This window comes from Poromitra crassiceps (assembly GCF_964638095.1).
Source record: "Poromitra crassiceps genome assembly, chromosome: 3".
Lineage (NCBI taxonomy): Eukaryota > Metazoa > Chordata > Actinopteri > Beryciformes > Melamphaidae > Poromitra > Poromitra crassiceps.
The window spans coordinates 54,555,744-54,576,166 of NC_139625.1; the positions used below are offsets into that span (position 1 = coordinate 54,555,744).

The window sequence follows — 20,423 nt, forward strand, 5'->3', positions numbered from 1 at the left end:
AAAAAAAGTCCACATGGATCACAATCCACATCGCAAATGCAATATGGACCAAAATAATAATAATTCCAATATGAATCTTGCAGCCCGAGTCACCGTTCCGCCCAATCATGAGCGGAGGATCGTGAGGTGTGTGTGTGCTTATCAACCAAAGGGAGGAGGGACACAGAAGGACAGATAAGGAGAAGGATGATGAGAGAGGAGATTAAAAGGCGCCTGGAGATAGAGGTAGAGATATGAGCAGCGAGAGCGAGGTAAAAAACACTGGGAGAAAGAGAGAGACCAGTTATATCAGGAAGGATGATCCCTTGTGACTTTCAAAAATGATTCACGAATAAAACTAAATGCAGTGGTTTTAATGTTAGAATTGATTAAGTTTGTGTTTGTGTGTCCATGCTTTAAAAGACAACTCACACACTCTGCAGCATCACATTTATCATATACAGGCCCATATGAACACATGCTTTAATAATCATAATCATAGTCATAATTCAATTTAAAAAAGCATGGAGTTACTGGCCTACATTTATGAGATTGCACTCTCCTTTACAGAATGGCTCTAGAAATAAATAACTGAATCGGCAAATAAATACATCCCACTGGAAAAGGACACGTTTCACTTAAATTAGATAAAGGTTGCTAATAAAATGTATAAGAAAACAAATAAAAACTGTTTAAATAAAGCAATAACAGGGTAAAAAAAAAAGTCAATAAGTGCTGTGTTTTATGTACAAATGGAAGGTTCACAAGAAATGCACATGAGAGGGGAGGCCAAAACGAGTGGGTGGGGGTGGTGCGATCTGAAAAGTCATGCATTTCGATTTGAGACGGACAATTAAAACGTGTCCCCTCTCCTCCCACGCACACGCTTTGCGTTTTACGGTACACTGTTGACAAAAAACGCTCTGGTTTCCCCTAAAAAAGAAAAATCAATGCACATGATGGAAAGAGATGTTGGTCTAAGTACAAGTCGGTATGGCCACTAGTCCTCTTGGTCGATTCAAATGTTCTGACTCCCTGAGCCGTATTTACACTGACATCTCCACCAAATATATCCTTTTTTAAGGTGCTGCATGTAGCATATTAACATCAATAAATCATTACCACATTAATTTAGAGACATTGGTATACAATTATACTGCAAACAAACCAGACCATTGTCAAGAAGATTTTTCAGCCTCTAGTAGCTAACGTTACACTCTGCACCAGTGGTTTTCTAACCTTTTCCACATCAAGGACCTCGAAACTGGCAAAAATTACACCACGTACCCCCATTTGATAAGGTTTTGTCCCAGAGCCCGCCATCTGTAAAGAGTTTTGCTTTTAGATGTTTTATACAGAAAGTGTATGAAACCCATGACCAAAATACACATACCGGTACATTCTGTCATTGTGTTCCTTGTGGATGGAATTATAGTGAAAATAAATTACCGTAGTCATGTTTTTGCTGGGGACCGTCTCAAGGACCCCTGGGGGTCACTGGACCCCACTTTGAGAACCACTGCTCTACACCACTTTTTACACGTGTCAGATTTTGGAAAATCTGCTGGATCGCTTTACGGACCAAAAGGGAAAGAGGGCGCTGTTCTTCCAGAGCAAATGGAGCAAAAAAAATATTGAACATTTCTCGCAATGGCACATGCTGGAAGGACGAAAATGCTTTTAGAAAGAAAAAAAAACAGTCCAAACTGATTTGTATGTGGTGTTAAATATACATTTTCATTTGAACTTTTCATTCTTTTACAAACCTCTCTTTTTATATTTTGGATTTATTTAGTCATTCATCTTTCGGCTGTGTCTATGGGATAAAAAAATATGACTGCTAGCTAACTTAGAGTAAACAGTCTCTCTTGGATGGCGAACAGTTAACAGTGTGGTGGTGAATTCCAAGACTTAAAAAAAGAAAAAAAAACGAATCAGAGTTTATGTGTTTTTCAAGACTTTTAAAGACTTGGAAATTGTCAACATTACTTTCCAAACTCAACAGACCTACACAAGTGAAAAAGATCCCATGTGAGGTGCCAGTGTAAATATGGCTTCGTCGCTCTTGGCTCCTACTAGCAAAGCATCCTCACATTATCCAGGCATTTGTGAAGACGACAAGCCAACTCGGCTGCATAATTTTACCCTGCTTATTGTAGCCCTGATGCTACCCCGGAAAATCCTTACGTGATTATATTTTACCTCGACAATCCATCGATAAGGTGGAGATCCGCCAGTAACCCCCCTCCTACTGCTGAGTGGTACAGTCCAAGGAGGGGCAAGGCACCTGTTAAAACAGAATCCCCGGCCTTCAGAGTGCATATTGACATTTTGAAGAAGTGTATCGTGCCAGCACCGGGGGTCACAAATGTTTCCCCCTTTAAAAAGGATTTGACAGTAAAGACGCCCACCCCCAAAACCCTGTCCTTTCCAAGGAGGAATGTAGTCCAGATGGCACAGAAAGCAAAGTAAGGACCTCCGTTTGCTTTTGAGGGCCTTTAGGCTAGTTCCCTTTACAGACGACCTTCGTTGAACTTTGAAGAGGTCTCCAGTCTACAGGCTGAGGACTGACAAAGTTGCGTTTGTCAGCTGAAAAAAAAGGCAACGACAGCGGTAGAAACTGAACAAGCTCTTGTTGTGATTTTTCGGACGCCGCCGGTGTTAAGAGACCCTGAGCCGGTGTTTCACTGCACTTCCTTTCCCTGATCTAGTTTGCCTTGAGATGGTGACGTAAGGAGGGCTGCGGAAAGCAGGCTGCGTCGGTTTCACCTTGATCCTTAGATTTCTAGCTGTGTGTGTGTGTGTGTGTGTGTTAGTCAGTGAAAAGAAAAGTTGTCTGGGCTGTTGCTGTCCCACCACACACTGATTGAAGTAATGAGGGGCAGAATCCAAAAACACATTTTGGGGTTTGGTAAATCCAGCCATAGGTACTTTTGCATCAATTGTGTTAGGGGTGTGGTTAAACCCAGTTTTGGTAGTGTTAGTCCTGGCCATGGGCGTGGCTACACCCAGGTAGTGGTGAGTTTATGCCCAGTTGGGGAAGTGGTTAAAGAGTCATGAGTGCGTCTCTCCCCGGTTAGCGATAGCACATCTTGGGGGCCTCTAGCAGGGAGGGAGGGGTCAGACCCTTAAGGAGGGCCCCGCCCTCTAGCAGGGAGGGAGGGGTCAGACCCTTAGCGAGGGCCCCGCTGCTCCAGTGAGGGGCGTTGTGGAGCCGCAGTCATAGCCCACATCCACCATGGCGTGGGGCCCGCCCACCAGCCGGCCCGGGTACGGCCGCGCCTCCACCTGCCGCTCCCGGAAACTCTGGATGTAGCTCTGGACAGGTGGGTGAGAGAGAGAGAGGGGGGGGAGACTGTGTTTAATTTTAAGGGTAAAGACGACAGAAAACACATGAGAGAAAGACAACATACCAGATTATACAAAAGAAAACATGACAAGAAACACAATTGAAAACCAATGAGAAAATACATCATCACACAACATCCACAATGACCGTTTGTCTTCCAGGTTTGATTTTCTGACAAAATAGCATGTGAAGGCAACACTGACTTGGAAGTCCTGGACTTCCCCAGCAGTACATGAATGCAGCATAATAGTTATGGCTAAAGAAAATAGTCTAATAGAGAGCCGCAGGAATGAGTCCGGAAATCATCGATGCTAACACTCCGGGTTCTTCACTGTTTTCGCCTATGGGAGTTTTGAATGGGTTTTTGGCGCGATGCTTCTAATAATCTCTCTGGGCAATGCTGGCTTAATCAAACGCGAACCAGTGTTTAGTAATATCACCTTCACACACGAGGACCACTTTTATGAGTGTTGAAGCTTTTACGTGCCGTTAAAAGGACGGCTAGCTAGCAAACGGCTAAATGAGACTACACTGTTGAGTCGATGGGGATATATACGTCAATAACGTCACCACTTCAAAGGACGAACACGGAAATTCTCTTTCCCTCACCTGGTTCAGCCCCGTTCAGCCCGGGGTAATCAGTGCACACATCCAACAACAGTCCAGGTTGAGCGCTGACGTGACGTGGAAGCCTATGCGACAGTGTGTAGTTCTGGATTAGCTTAGCTCGAGCTTTTTACTTCTAGGGCTCGCATTTACGCTACAAAACTCATGAAAGTGGTCCTCATGTGTGAAGATTATCCGACTGAACTCTGGTTCGCGTTTGATTAAGCCAGCGTTGCCCAGAGAGATTATTAGAAGCATCGCGGCAAAAACCCATTCAAAAATCCCATAGACAGAAACAGTGAAGAACCAGGAAGTCCCTGCGGCTCTCTATGGAGGAAATCCCAGATCCGGATCACCACCGAAATCAAATGAACTGATCCTTGTGCTGAGAGCGATCTGTCCCCCAAATTTCCTTGCAAACAATCAGACCTCCTTCCAATTTGGTAGGCAGACGTAACAAACATGATGGAAAACACATTGACAAATGCACAGACAAAACCCCCCCAAAGACAATAAAAAAGAAACTGAAAGAACTGTATGAAAATCTATTATAAAAGGGAGCATGTGGGCAATGTTCTGTTTCAATTTTATCCTGGAAGTGAATGTTATCAGTGATGTCACTTGAGCAATTGTGCATTGTGACATCACTGATGATGTCATAGGCATTGTGACATCATCAGTGATGTCATAAGAGCAGTTGTGATGTCATCAGTGATGCGAAGTTGTGACAGCAGTTTGTGACATCAGTTTGTGACATCATCAGCAAGTGACATCATCAGCAAGTGAGCCCGGGCTCACTTCAAATAAGGGGCAACCTCCGCGGCTGAAAATGAAGCCAATTACTAACCCCTAAAACATTTAAAAATATTTATATTTGGCTTTTGAGGTGGTGTACTGTATGAAGGATTCTGGACAAAATCACATTTGAGACTAAACTGTTCTACACACATTATTAATTGAACTTTATTGAAGGAAAACCCCTTGAGATGAATCATCTCGTTTTAGAGGGGGACCTACATATTATACCATGTTCAGGCAGCAAGAATGCCTATCCTCTTTGCGCGGCTCTAGACTCTTTCATTGGCGGCTCACGGCTCGCAGCTGATAGAAATAATACAATCATGTCAAAACCATTCCCTCACTGCAGTGTCAAACAAACTGCATGGTTGCCAGGTTTGTGGCCCTTTGGAGCACCAAATGGGGGTTGAAACTCACCATATAGCCTACCAGTATCTGGCAACACTGCAAACAAGCCAATGCCTCCTGGAGGGATTGGGTCAGTGGCAGGGAGGGACGCAGAAACAGAGTGCTTCAGGTGTGACAGGGCGTGTTGCAGCTGGCATTTCCTCGTCATTAACGAGAAATGCGCAAGCTGCAACAATCAAGTCACCAGCATCCCAGCGTCGGAGTTTTAACGATAATCAAAGCAGCTGTCTGGAGGTTTGGAGCTGCGTCCCAGAGAGAGACAGACTGAACATCAGAATGTTTTCATTATATATATTTTAATCAAGTCGGTGTGAATGTTTTCATCACTTTTCAAATTTTTTATATCGTTTATATATATATATATATATATATATATATATATATATATATATATATATATATATATATATATATATATATGTATATATATATATATATATATAGTCGATGAGCATTAGCATTAACAACACCAGAGTCATATACTAGAAAAGTTGCAACATCTCCATTCACTCCAATGGACCTTTTTTTGTGTGAGGATTAAGCAGGGCTGTCCGTTTGTGATGTACTTTGAAAGGGTCAGATGTTTAAAGAATCAAATTGTATATTATCAGCTTTATTTTATGCATTCAAATGTAGCGCGAGCCCCCTTCCTGGCTAATAGACCCCTTATACGCCTACGTCACAATGACAACAAGCAGCGTCAGATGCGCAAGACGGAGGCAGAAAGACAGACTGCGCGCAGCCCTGTCAAGTAGTTTTCCAGTGGCCCGAAAACTATTCGAGCAAGACATGTCTTCGTGTTGTGCAGTGCGATGCCAGAATCGGAAAGCTATTGTAGCAGAGTATTCGGGTCCGCCTATTCACACTTGGTTAATAAAATAATAAACGATAGAGCCAGGCTGTAACGTTATAACAAGCTTCTCCCCACATATCCTGTTCTACGCAACTCGAGGGAACATACACAACCTCACACACACACAATAGAACACAACACAACACTGAACAGTCTGTTACACTATCAACAAAGCAAGGACTAAAGTTTTACCGAATCCCGTCAACTCATAATGCTTTTAATGCTAACCGTAGGTGTCTTTGGTTGCAAGCCGAAAGAGGAAATCGTTAAAAATGCCCGACTTTGCAGTGCTCGCTCATTTCATATAAGGTAAACTGTAGTAGGCTGCTAGTAACAGCCACATCGCTCGGTTAGTTAACAACCAAGTAACGTTAAATAATGTCATTATTGAGTTGAACTGATTGGAACGAGGACATCATTAAAAATGCCCGACTTTGTAGTGCTCTTCATAATCAGGTAAGCTGCCTGAAACTGTAGGCTGCTCAGCCACATCGCTCGGTTAGTTAACGACCAAGTAACGTTACATAATGTCATTATTGAGTTGTGTGCATTATCAACATAACAATATATCTTTGCAAGTTACAGAATAATTATCTACGCTATCCCCAGTTATAAAGGAATGCACGATATGTATTGCTGGCCACTAGGCTTGGCCAATTGACAGCGCCAGTGCGTATGGGTCTGTAAGACATATCCAATTAACCAACGTTAATTTCGATGCATAACATTGCTTATCACTAGGCGATAAGCTGTGGTAGTAAGCCGAGAACTGCATTTTAAAACTAAAATCTAACTGTGTGTCGCAGATGAGCACAGAGCAGTCCTGTCTACACGATGCGCGCGCAGCTCCAATGTTGACAGCTGTATAAGGGGTCTATAGAGAGCTCCAGGGATGACGTATTTTTGTAGGCTGAATGCGGAAGTCCCGAACTTCCTGGTTCTTCACTGTTTCTGTCTATGGGATTTTTGAATGGGTTTTCGGCGCGATGCTTCAAATAAGGTCTGTGGGCAACGCAAGTTTAATCAAACGCGAACCAAGGTTCAGCGGGATAATCTTCACACATGAGGACCACTTTCATGAGTTTTGTAGCGTAAATGCGAGCCCTAGAAGTAAAAAGCTTGTGCTAAGCTAATCCAGAACTACACACAGTGTCGCATAGGAGTCCACGCGAAGGCGCGAGAGAAAGAATTTCCGCGTTCACTCGTGATGACGTATAATATCCGCGTCGACATTGTAGTCTCATTTAGCCGTTTGCTAGCTAGCCACCCTTTTAACGGCACATAAAAGCTTCAAAACTCATAAAAGTGGTCTTCATGTGTGAAGATGATGTTACTAAACACTGGTTCGCGTTTGATTAAGCCAGCGTTGCCCAGAGAGATTATTAGAAGCATCGCGCCAAAAACCCATTCAAAACTCCCATAGGCGAAAACTGTGAAGAACCAGGGCTGTTAGCATCGATGATTTCCGGACTCGTTACTGGACCTCTCTATCCACCTTATTTTTGAATGCCCCACTGTAAAAAAGAATCGTGGGTACAAGGTCCGGTTTAATGTGACTCATTGTGCCATTTCCTTTGTTATACTCTGGCTGCAGACCCGAATTATAAACCGGAAGCTGGAGTCCGTTATAAAAGTTATAAATATAGTCACGTTATAAACAACTAACCAACGCTGGAGGTCCGTATGGAAACTCGAAATGTGTGTTACTCGAAATGGTTAAAAGTTAAATCAATTTGGTGGCGTTTTACTGCCATGTAACATAGCTAGCTAGCCGCTAACATTAGCCACAGTTAGTAGCCGACTACCCACAATGCATTACGTTATCCCAGCACCCGAACGACACGGCTGTAGAGCAGAATGGCTCTGCTGTAAAAGGGTAAAATCCTCATAGACGTTTTTTTTGTCGGGGGCTCGGGGGTTATCTAAATTGGTTACACCGGAAATAGAACCCATAGTTAACGTAAGGCAAAATGGCCGACAAAAATAAGGTGGATAGTGCTGGGGCAACACAAGGCATTGTGGGTAATCTGGTACTGTGGCTAATGCTAGCTGTTAGCTGTGGGCTAATGTTAGTTACATTACATGGCAGTAAAACGCCACTGAATGACCAGATTGATATAACTTTCAACCTTTTAGGTCGCTTTCACATATAAGCTGGTGGACTCGGTGCGATTTGGGGGGGGTGAAGTTGCAACATTGTTTCACTTTTCATTTTGTCCGGTTCACTTTCACACAGCAATTTGCCGAAACGGTCACTTGTCTTGTGGACAGAATATAGAGGGGAAATCTCTCCTCTTCTGCCGCCTTGACTGCTGAGGGCTGACTGAACACTGACTGAACAAAACAAGGAATCCGCAAAACACAAACCATGGAGCAACACCACCTGCGATATTGGGATTTCTGGTTTTACTTTGGTGTTACTATCAACTAAATTATTTTGACAAGAATGTTCCCAATCTGAGCAGCAGATGAGGCAGCAAGCTGTTGAACATTGCATTCTGCAGATGGGATGAGCGAGGCAGTACGTACCGAAGGAGAAGGCAAGCCCTGCGAGAGACAACGATGTGTTGTTGTTATGACAACGTATGTCACGTGGCGCGCAGGTACTGTACACGTGTGCGCGCCGCAGTGTTTGTTTTGCTCTCTTCTACCGACTTCTACTCATGATGCACTGCATGAGTGCATGAGATGCACTGGCGCTTCCTATTTGCTCTTGTGTTTAGCCCGGTTTGCTTTCACACAACAAACGAACCGCGCCAGGGTTCACTTGGAAGCGAACTTGTTTGTTCCGCCCCAGAGTTCGTTTGCACTTTCACACCACCCCAAACGAAGCGGACTATCCAAGGAAACGAACTCTGGCACGTTTAAAGCGGACCAAACAGCTTACATGTATACATCTATGTGAAAGAGACCTTAGAGTCACGCTGTTTCCATACAGGCCACCAGCGTTGGCTAGTTGTTGATATTTATAACGATATTGTAGCTCTAGTATAACGTTTTTATCGATGTGGGCAAAAAGTGTCATGGCGCTGTTTCCAGTAAATATTTCTGGTCTGACAGCAGACAAAGAGTATCCTGAGACAAGAAGAGACGTCTTCTGCTTCTTTCACAACAGTGCGCCTGCATGGAACAAACTCGAGGGTGGAATCTGCTGCCTTTCTTTTTTTTAATCAAGCAGCAGGCCGTTTTGCCAGAAATCTGGCGGATAAGTCGCCCTTTAAGGGTCTCAATCACTGGTTTCAAGTCTTCTTCAATACAGCATGATGTTCATTTAGTCAATTATGGTCCCATTTAGAGTCAAATAGATGATAAAAAATACTATTTTTGGGGGGTGATTGACAGGTCGCCTGTCCAGTGATTGCGCAGCTCACCGATCACAGACCGTCAGACCAATAGCAGGCGGCGCTGTGTGGGAAACCCCCCGCTAGCTGCATCTGGCTCCAAAAAACAAAAAAACAAAAAAAAACAAATGGGAGTCCACAAACCAATGGGTGACGTCATGGTGGCTACATCCATATTTGTATACAGTCTGATAAGCATACAGTAAAACACTTGGCAAAAAAAACACCACAATAGAAAACATGACAGAGAACAAAATGACAGAGGATGAAAAACACAGCAAGACAGACGGTGGAAATCATACAGCAAAAAACAGATGGCAAACAATACAGCAGAAAGTGAACAACAAAAGAAAAGGGTGGTGCTCACGGGTGACAGGACGTCTCCATCGTAGCGGCGGATGGGGTTGGGCTTGCGGCGGTAGGCGGGCTCGGGCGGCTTGGCCTGGTGCTGCGAGCTGGAGCCGTGCGCTGGCTTCTTCTTCTTCTTACCGCGGCCGCGCTCCTCCCTCTGACGGATACGCATCACCTGCATCCTCCTCTGCTGACGACTGATGATCACTGGGAGGGAGAGGGAGAGACGGGTGGGGGGGAGAGAGAGAGGATGAGGAACGAGAGACTATAATGGTACATGCAGACCAAACATAACCATTTCCCATGGCTTGTGGGTGTTTCACTGTGTTTTGGGGACAATTATGAGCAAATTCTCAGTTTGTTTATATTCTTCATGGAGATTTTTTTGTATATTATATAATTTCCTTCATTCCATTTTGCCCAAATTTAATGCATCGTTAGTCTTGAGCACGATTTAATTTAATTTACCACTGCATATATTTTTAAAGTAACGCAAATGTACTTTTACTTGAGTACTTTACTTTAAAATAGGCTACTTTTTTTTTACTCTTACTTGAGTAATTTCCTGGACTAGTACTTGTACTTGAGTTAATTTTCACTAAGGTAACAATACTACTCTTACTTGAGTAGGATTTGTCAGTACTCTTTCTATCATGGATGACTGGACAGTTAAGGACTAGCTAACATTACTTGTTTACAGCTAAAGTTAGCAGCTAAGTATTTAAGGTAATGTTACACACTACCAGGACAACCAACATGAACCACAGCTGCTGTGCTACTTTGGATAACATTAAACTTCATTAAACCTTTCCATTTTTGTCATTGCATCGTGTGTCTGGTTTGAGTTTAATTGTAACACAGTGGGTGCAGCGCTTCTCAAAGACAAATGGAATGAATGGAGGCGAGAACTGATTGCTCATCATCACATACTAGTAGATATAATACGGTAATCACTGTCCAATCATTAGACAGCAACCCAGACCCCGTGCTATAGAGACACTGCATGAAATAGGCCACGCCCATCACGGGGGAAAGGCTCCGTGCATTTCCACACACCAGTGTCATTTTCCTTGAATTAAACATAGCTAAAAGCTGTTGTGTGGTGGGCTGCGCAGACAACAAATGTAAAAAATCGTATACGATCTATTTGTGCAACACACAACCATGCACGTGACATAGGAGAACGCCAGGATTGGAGGGGGGCTTTCTGTTTTCCCCCGTCTTGGGCGTGGTTTCTGAATGATGACGCGTTATGCAGTGTCTCCAAGGTGCAGCACATAGTAAAGCGTAAAGAATGAACTGACTTGAACTGAGAGAGAGAGCACAGGACGCACGCACACGCACACACACACACACACCCACACGTGCACGCACGCACGCACGCACGCACGCACACACACACACACACACACAGACACACACACACACACACACACACACACACACACACGTATATATATGTATATATATATATATACACACACACACACACACATTATATATATACATTATATATATTTCACTTCACTCCCTCTCTCCTTCCCTCCCTCCCTCTCTCCTCACCCTTGGTATGGGAGTATCCCTCGGCGGTCACCTTCCACTGGACCAGGACCCCCAGCAGGGTGAGGGCGGGCCACACCCCCAGCACCACCCACATCAGCCAGCACACGGGCTTCCCGGGCGCCGCCTTCACCCGCTCATACATGTACAGCACCAGGGCAAAGAGCTCTACAAAATAGTCCAGCGCCACCTGTAACGAGTTTGGTTGTGTATTAGCTTACATTAGCTTTAGGTTGCTCCTGGATAGCATCAGCATAGCATGACAGACTGACACCACGTCAGTATTGGGCTTTCACACACACGTTCCACTTTATTCACCTATACTTGTCAACCATACAACACCTGCTCTCTACGGCACTATAATCTCTCAACATACAGTACATGTAGATTGATATAGTTTGACACATACCAAGTCGTTATTGACCTTATTCACCACGCCCACTTTTTCTCTCTTCCATGTTAGACGCAATTGTATTTGTTCTTCCGGTTCAGCGCTAGTTGGCGGCCAATTTCAAAACAAAACGTCACTATGAATGAAGTTTGGCAACATTCAGAAGCTACACTGCGGCCAACTTCAGTTACATGTTCATAGCGTTACTGCTGCGAGGAGCCGATGGCTGTACCCGGTCGGCATTTAACGTTAGTTACAAAAGCACGTCGACAGTGTTTTCTCACTGCCAGTAGCCTACAGTAGGGTTTGACAGATAGCTAGTCCGACCGGTCAGCACAGCCAGCGCTCTCAGTCCTCGCTGCTTGTTAAATATTTCCAAATAGGCGTTTTTCTGATAAACTGGTCACATATATGTTACGTTCTCACCCGAAAAAAATATAAAAACTTTAAAACAGTTTGTTTTTTTGCTTGAAAACAGCTTTTTGGCAAGTCTAAAAATGACTACGGTAGGCGTAATCTACTTCCGTGTCTAAAACGGAAAGAAGACGATTACAAAATGACGTCATGCAGAAGCGTCCTTATATGGACAAAGAATAAGGTGAATGGAGTTATAGAGTAAATAGACTTAAACTTAAACCAAGGGATTCAGCTATATTTAGAATCAGGAGAGAACACAGAACATTTCACTGTCACTTTGTTGTTGTCTTGTTGTCAGAGTGAAATGTTCTATCGTCTCTCCTGATTCTAAATATAGCTGAATCGCTTGGTTTGACCAAGTAAAACTATTTTTTATAAGCATTTTACTTTGTGACTGTTACACACCGTGATGACTGCCGCGCCGAACACCGCCGTGGACAGCGTGGTGAACAGCCGCTGCCACTGCAGTGTGAGCACGGCGAACAGCATGCCCAGGCCAAGCAGCACGCCCAGGGGCACCCAGACGGAGCGCGGGGGGCTGTCCGACAGCTCCTCCATGCCCACCAGGGCGGCGACGGCCACCAGCAAGCCCAGCAGCAAGCCCACCATGAAGAGGCCCACGCTGCGGACCAGCATGGTGACCAGGCCGCAGAGCGTGCCGATGCCCAGGCCGATGCCCACCGATGCCTCCGCGCTCAGCTGGGTGTCCAACACGCGCTCCTTGTAGCAGAGCATGAAGATGACCACGGAGCCGAACATCAGCCCCGTCAGGAACATCACCGCCTTGAAGCAGCGGTACCCTGTGGGGAGACGAACCAGACGGACGGGCAGACGTAGGACAAGACGGATGATTATTTATAGGGAAAGTACAGAGAGCAATTCCTTAAAGGTATAATAGTCTATGCAATTCTTTTTAGGGTCCTTCAAACTTAAACAAATGTTTTTTACTTGTTACATTTTAAAGTCATATTCTTGAAGAGTAGGACTTCTACATGGACAATGTGCTCTTTTAATTGTTATTATTGCACCATAACTCAAAACACAAGCCTGTTTTGCTCCAATGTTTACAAACAATACAAATAATTGATTGCACATTTGAGCCATGGACCCACCACTTGAATTCTCTGGAATTCAAATATGTGAATATCTTTAGACTTAGTAGAGTAGTTTTGTACAGAATCCCATGATAACAGTGAAATTATGATCAAAACCTATGATCATTCTTCTACATTTTCTAAATGTGTTAACGTCTTGTAAATTAAACAATGATAAAAGTTTCATAATTCATCAATTTGCTGGGGACCCCCTGGTGGTCCCCAGACCCCACATTGAGAACCACTACCTTAAATATCCAAATCATACAAGTTAGTCACAAATGAAACAGCATTTTCAGATCATCTTGCTTCCTTAAAGGGATAGTTTTGTATTTTGAATCCTGGGCCCAAATAACATGTTTTCCGTCATGATCCATAATAGACCCTTCTCACGGGGGCCATTTTGTGTCAAAAAGGCAGGGTAGGAATTACTCAACCCTTTACAATAAGGGTACATTAATTAGCATTAACTAACCTGCTTAATGGCCTTAATTAACAGGCTTGACTGTAAGCTTGCTCTAACCTCAGTGACTTCATTCCTCAACCCAACCACAATACCTTAGTTTACCTGAACACCATTAGTAAATGATTAAACACATTAGTTAACTGTTAATCCCTTAATTAAAGTACCCTTATTGTAAAGTGTCACCGACGCACACCCTTCAAAGCCGGTCTGAACATGACTGATCATCATGATGGTTTGGGCATTTGGGCCATGGTATTAAAGTTTTCTAGTTGAACAAAGAGAAAGTTTTCATGTCAGGGGTTGTGGAGTGCACGGGGCGCACGGTCGTCATGACAACTGATGCCAAGGTAGACGCACGTCAGCTAGCCACACATACAGTAGGGCCACCTCGGCCACCCAACTCACCGAAGAAGCAGTAGATGATGCCGAACAGGCAGCACATGGAGCAGACGACGGAGGGGACCACCTTGTAGCGCCGGCCCGCATCGTCGCAGCTGTCCAGCCGCGCCGGGCTCAGCTCCGCCTCAGGGGGGTCCAGGTTACGGGCCAGCGTCTCCAGGGTGGTCGTCATGGTGACAGGTGGAGACGGAGAGAGGGAGAGATGGAGGCGAGGCGTCAGGGAGGTGAGGGAGACAGGAGGCTACGCAGCGCTGCCCACCCGCATGATTTCACCTGTGGGGGAGGGAGAGAGAGAGAGAGAGGATATATTGGAAGAGGGAGGAAGACAGATATAGGGGGAAAATGTGTATGCTTTCTGTGATGTCCTAATGATAGAGTTCAATATGTCTGTATGACATCTGTACCAGAAGGATGACCAAGTCAACTATGTTTATGTTATGGTAGTTCTCTGAACTTACCAGACTGTTCTATTATTTGCATTTAGGCACTTAGTCATTATATCCACATCACTGATGATTATTTATTTACTTATTGTGTGAATATTTTGTGAAAGCACTCTGTCGTTTTATTTTGATCACAGTCTTGTTTAATAAAAGTGCTTGTTGTGACATCTCACATGTGGCTTTGACTTACAATTGAACATTTAGCTCACTTCATAGAAAATACCCAGATATACAGTATTCTGTATCGCCATGAAGCCTAAGAATACAGAGAAATGATTTTTGGTCCATATGGCCCAGCCCTGTCAGAAACATAAGGTTGTATGCTAAATAAACAACAATGCAAACAACAACCATCACAGAGCCAAACACATTGCCAAATATTCCTGTGACTCTACATTAAGATGAGTGACTGTGTGAAAATCAAGTGGCTTTCAAACCTGTAGAGTTGCTGCTTTTGTGTCTTCCACACACACACACACACACACACACACACGCACGCACGCACGCACGCACACACACACTTTCCCGCCCCCTCACGGCGGAAACAGGGATAATATTAGCTCAGATAACGGCGGGGTGTTTGGGCTCGGCTTTGGAGGTGGAAGAGGCCAATCAAAGCCTCTACTCCGGAGGCATTTAAGGGGAACAGAGTGTTTAAGGGGAACAGAGAGCTTTTAAGGTGAGCAGAGAGCATTTAAGGTGAACAACAGAGAGCATTTAAGGGGAACAGAGAGTGTTTAAGGGGAGCAGATAGCGTTTAAGGGCAACAGAGAGCATTTAAGGGGAACAGAGTGTTTAAGGGGAACAGAGAGCATTTAAGGTGAGCAGAGAGCATTTAAGGTGGGCAGAGAGCATTTAAGGTGAACAACAGAGAGCATTTAAGGGGAACAGAGAGTGTTTAAGGTGAACAGAGAGCGTTTAAGGGCAACAGAGAGCATTTAGGTGAACATAGAGCATTTAGGTGAACAGAGAGCATTTAGGTGAACAGAGAGCATTTAAGGCGAACAGAGATCGTTTAAAGGCAACAGAGAGCATTTAAGGCGAACAGAGAGCATTTAAGGGGAACAGAGAGCGTTTAAGGGCAACAGAGAGCATTTAAAGGAACACTCCGCCCATTTTCAACCAGCTTTGTATCATTAGAACATCAGTAGTATATCAGAAAACTGTGAACGGTTTTGAAGTCTGTCATTTAATTTGACAGTTATTGAGTGTTAAAATGTGGACCAGTGACATCACTGGTCCACACTAACTCAAATTAATAACTCATTAACTCAAATCAACTCTCAATAACTGTCAAACTATTCATCATTCATTTAGTTTGACAGTCATTGAGAGTTGATTTGAGTTAACGAGTTATTAATTTGAGTTAGTGTGGACCAGTGATGTCACTGGTCCACACTTTAACACTCAATAACTGTCAAATTAAATGACAGACTTCAAAACCGTTTACAGTTTTCTGATATACTACTGATGTTCTAATGATACAAAGCTGGTTGAAAATGGGCGGAGTGTTCCTTTAAGGGGAACAGAGAGCGTTTAAGGGCAACAGAGAGCGTTTAAGGTGAACAGAGAGCATTTAGGTGAACAGAGAGAATTTAAGGGGAACAGAGAGCGTTTAAGGGCAACAGAGAGCGTTTAAGGTGAACAGAGAGCATTTAGGTGAACAGAGAGCATTTAGGGGAACAGAGAGAATTTAAGGGGAACAGAGATCGTTTAAAGGCAACAGAGAGCATTTAGGGGAACAGAGAGCATTTAAGGGGAACTGCTTCGGGCCTCTCCACAAAGCAAAACACCCTGACAGAGACACTGATGCCAGGCGTTGCTTTCTTCTTTCTCTTGCAGCTATTCACATCTAAGATCCCCTACTTCACTACCACCTGTCTGTCTGTCTGTCTGTCTGCCTGCCTGTCTGTCTGCCTGCATGTCTGTAGTGTCTACCTGTCTGTCTGTCTGTCTGTCTGTCTGTTAGAGGAAAACATGAGCTAAATAAATCTAGACACGTCCTGTCCTCTTTATTTCTGGCCCAGACACTGACAAAAAACATCCAGTGTCCCGTTTATTTTATTTTAGTTTCCAAACTAACTCAGAAATGATGATATGGGGGGTTTACACTATTTATGAGGCACTTTTAACAAACAGGTTACACAGCAGGAAAAGACGTACAGATGAAAACTAGAGATGAAAGCAAGAAAGAACAAGCACATCACATTTCAGGCTACAGGGCGCAGTGCTTGGTGTGTGTGTGTGTGTGTGTGTGTGTTTGTTTGTGTGTGTGTGGTAGCAGATAAGCGAGGACATGATAGGAGGCATAAAGTACTCTAGGGAAGTATGCAAATGCTACCTTAAAGGAACTAGGCTTGTCAAAAGTATCGATAGCATCGATAAGTATCAATAGTAAAAATTTGAAACGGATACAATACTCATTTGCAACTGTATCAATATCAGCAGTGCTTTCTCTTAATGAAAAATCAAACATACCACTGATTTCTCCCACCCTGTCATTGGTGGGTATCTTTTGCTTCAACAAATTCAAAGTATTCCGGATAGGCTGATGACTAGAGCAGGTGTAATCTGCTGTGTAAGGTCAAAGTTTTTAGTGAGTTTTATCAGGCCTAGATTATGGAGAAGCGTGCGTCTGTCCGTCCATCTGTCTTTGTTTATTTTTTATGCCTCTTGATGTGTTGTCATCCCGCCGCATGGTATCGAAAATGGTATCGAGTATCGATATTTTCCTGGGTATCGGTATCGAAGTAGAAATTCTAGTATCGTGACATCCCTAAAAGGAACAGCTCACCCTAAACTCCAAAATACATATATTCTCTCTCACCTGTAGTGCTATTTATCCATCTATATCGTTTTGTGTTAGTTGCCTGAGTTTTGGAGATATCGGCCGCAGAGTTTCTGCATTCTGCCTTCTCTCCAATACAATGGAACTGGATGGCACCTTCACTAGCCAGGTTAGCATGACAGTGGTGAGCTCAAACACTAGCTAACGCTAGCGTCAATGTTAGTGGTACTAAAGTCGTCAGAGGTGTCACCTCCGACACAATATTGTTATCCAAGATTTATTTTGATGGCATGGTATTCCCAAATATTGCGTAGTTTCACATGTATTCACATGCCAGTGCCTAAGTTTAAGCTCAAACACAGCCTTCTTCGGCTGCGTCATTTCGGGTTCAACTGCTCCACAGCACCAGATGTATCGGTTCGGTGCTCAGTGGTAGGAGGGTGTAAAGCAGTTTACAATTTAGAGCATCGGCTGTGCTTCCTTGAATATCGTGGATATAAAACTCGATCCAGTTGCTGTAGCCCTTTTTTTTTAATCCTGTACACCTTCATCTGCCCATTTATCAATGTGATCAAACGAAATTGGTGTGACAGAACACAAACTTTAGGTCTACTGCTCCCATGTTCAGACAGGGGTTTGGATGAGAGTCTCGTTGCGTTCCCAACCAGCGGGTGACGTCATCCCAAGATGGCCACGCTGTGATTAAGGTCTGTTAAGCCATTGGCAGGAAATCTAAAGGCAGATGTTTGGGTGCGTTTCATACTCAAAAACAACTAGAAGTCACTTGGTAGAGAATCAACATCGAACAATTCTCCAACTTGCAAAGCTGCAGCCTCCATTTCATCGTTTGTCATCCTGGTTTGATTTTCCGACAAAGTAGCACGTGCATGCAATGCCAAATGTCGCACTTTCCCACCTGCACATGAATGCAGCATGATGCGATGGTTATTGCAACAACAACAAAATCAACATGAAAATCAATCTTCTAATGGGTGAAATCCCAGATCTGGTTCATCATCCAAATCTGATCAAAAACTGATCCTTGGAGCTACAGTCTGTATCTGTCCACCAAAGTTCATCCACAGACAGACAGACAGACAGACCACAGACAGACAGAATAGACAGACCACAGACAGACAGAATAGACAGTAGCTGGATGTTTTCCAACAGTCTGCCGTTAAAACAACACACTGAACCTGTTGACTGGTGTGTGTGTGTGTGTGTGTGTGCGTGTGTGTGCGTGTGTGTGACACCTTTAAGATGTGTGCATTTTCAGTTTACATGATGTCTACATTGTTCATGTTCAATTTGCCTAATAAAGGGGAATTAAAGTGTTAAAATCAGTTCTTGGCTCATCTTCCCCTGTTCAATATCAATAATGCATATAGTCACAGTGTATCACAATACTAAAATATGCTCTGTATGAACTGCATGAATTCCCTCAACATTTTTGCTATGTAGCTAATACAGATGCCGTGTGAAGAAACCAATCTAATTCCTATTGTATCATCATGACCCATAGCAGAATCAGATTGTATGCTATCTTGTATCAAATGTGTAGACTGTTAGCTAAAACAAGGGGAAAGAAAAAAGTGAGTATCACAGTTGACCTTTCTAGGGACACGCTACTGCGATTCTGGGTTTGTTGTTTGTGGATCTACACTACAGCAGATGCAGCACAGAGAATACTGCATTGTGTGTGAGTGTGAGTGTGTGTGTGTGTGTGTGTGTGTGTGTGAGAGAGAGAGAGAGAGAGAGAGAGAGAGAGAGAGAGGCACACACACACACACACAATTTTAATGCCATATTAATAATAATTTTCTCCTGGAAGATTAGTAGGTCACAGTGTCAGGTCACAGAGAGAGAGAGAGAGAGAGAGAGAGAGAGCGAGCGAGCGTGCGTGTCGGGAGGAGAGATACATTAAGCTGTTTTGGTACCGCAGATCAAAATGTTGTGCAATGGAGTGCAGTTTTTCTGTTTTCTGAGGGATCATCCTCTAAAAAACAGAGAGTTCTGATCTGATTCTGAGAGAGAGAGAAATGAGAGAATGAGAAACAAGACAGAGAGAAAAGAGAGAGGACTAGAACCTGCACGACACATGTGTTGTAATAATGTGTGAATCCTTTGTGAACTGCTTTGACACCATGTTTTGTTCATGCCAATGAAGCTCTTTGAATTTGACCGGAGAGAGAGTGAGGAGAGAGAAAAAGAGAAAAACAGAGACATAGAGACAGAGAAAGAGGAGAGAAAGAGAAATGAGAGAGATAACGTCAGCTCTTTAGTTTCTTCTTCTGCTCTCTGTATCAACAACAACGACGATGTCCTCCTCCCACCCCGCTTCCTGTCTGTTGTCATGACGACGGCAGGATGCTGACAGCCGAGGGTCGGCCCCGGTCCAAGACAGACCTCATCCAATCACAGAGCAGCCCAAACTCCCATAGCAACAGTGTGCCAGCCAATCAGGGTCTATTCCCTCCGCGCATGAGTGCGTGTTGATATGCGTCTGTGTGTGTGTGTGTCTCTGTAAGTGAGTGTATAAGAACAAGAAGTGTATCTGTGTGTGTTAAAACCCTGTTCCGCTCCAAACAACTCTCCTCTCACCCAGCATGTAAACAAAGACTCACAATAAGTGTCTTGTCACACACACACACACACACACACACACGTGCGCGCTCGCACACGTATCCTGGAGTCATCTAAGTTGAGATTATTTATTTTTTGCAAGTATTTCATCAAGAGTGGAAGAGTTTAATTCCTAAATGAGATTTCCAAGTGACTCCAGCACTTACAAAATGAATGACAGCATAACATTAAAACAAAGTTTTATTTTCAATATCGATTCATCTGTCAATTATTTTCTCGACTAATCGATTAGTCGTTCTTCAAAAAGTCTAAACGATGAATCGATTATAAAGACTAATCATTGCAGCTGTAAAACAAAGTACGGTACTTTTGAAAGAACAGAAGGCGTGGTTACCCACGTTTAGCGACTGGAGGCACTGACTGACTTCTTTCCTGTATTTGATGATATATCGCATTTTCGAACAAGACTTCACCTTGGGGATGAGAAGAGAGCGAGAAAGACTGTGAGAATCAGGCGGAGAAAGAGACAATGAGAGTGATACATCAGATCTGCCCCTCTGGAGCGTCTGGTGAATCAATCAAAACAGCGCTAGGTGC

The 20,423-nt window shown here is 43.7% G+C and overlaps 1 protein-coding gene across 1 annotated transcript in view; it reads right to left on the minus strand.

Annotated features, from left to right (window-relative positions):
• Positions 1–404: 404 nt before the first annotated feature.
• Positions 405–20,423, minus strand: part of tmem198ab (transmembrane protein 198ab) — an 83,864-nt gene continuing 63,845 nt past the window's right edge. Inside the window, exons 2-6 of the mRNA XM_083633690.1 lie at positions 14,019–14,285; positions 12,459–12,853; positions 11,249–11,435; positions 9,702–9,892; positions 405–3,297 (exon numbers count right to left, since the gene is read on the minus strand). Coding sequence (XP_083489816.1) covers positions 3,145–3,297; positions 9,702–9,892; positions 11,249–11,435; positions 12,459–12,853; positions 14,019–14,184 — 1,092 coding nt within the window. The 5' untranslated portion in view covers positions 14,185–14,285 and the 3' untranslated portion in view covers positions 405–3,144. The remainder of the gene's footprint in view (positions 3,298–9,701; positions 9,893–11,248; positions 11,436–12,458; positions 12,854–14,018; positions 14,286–20,423) is intronic.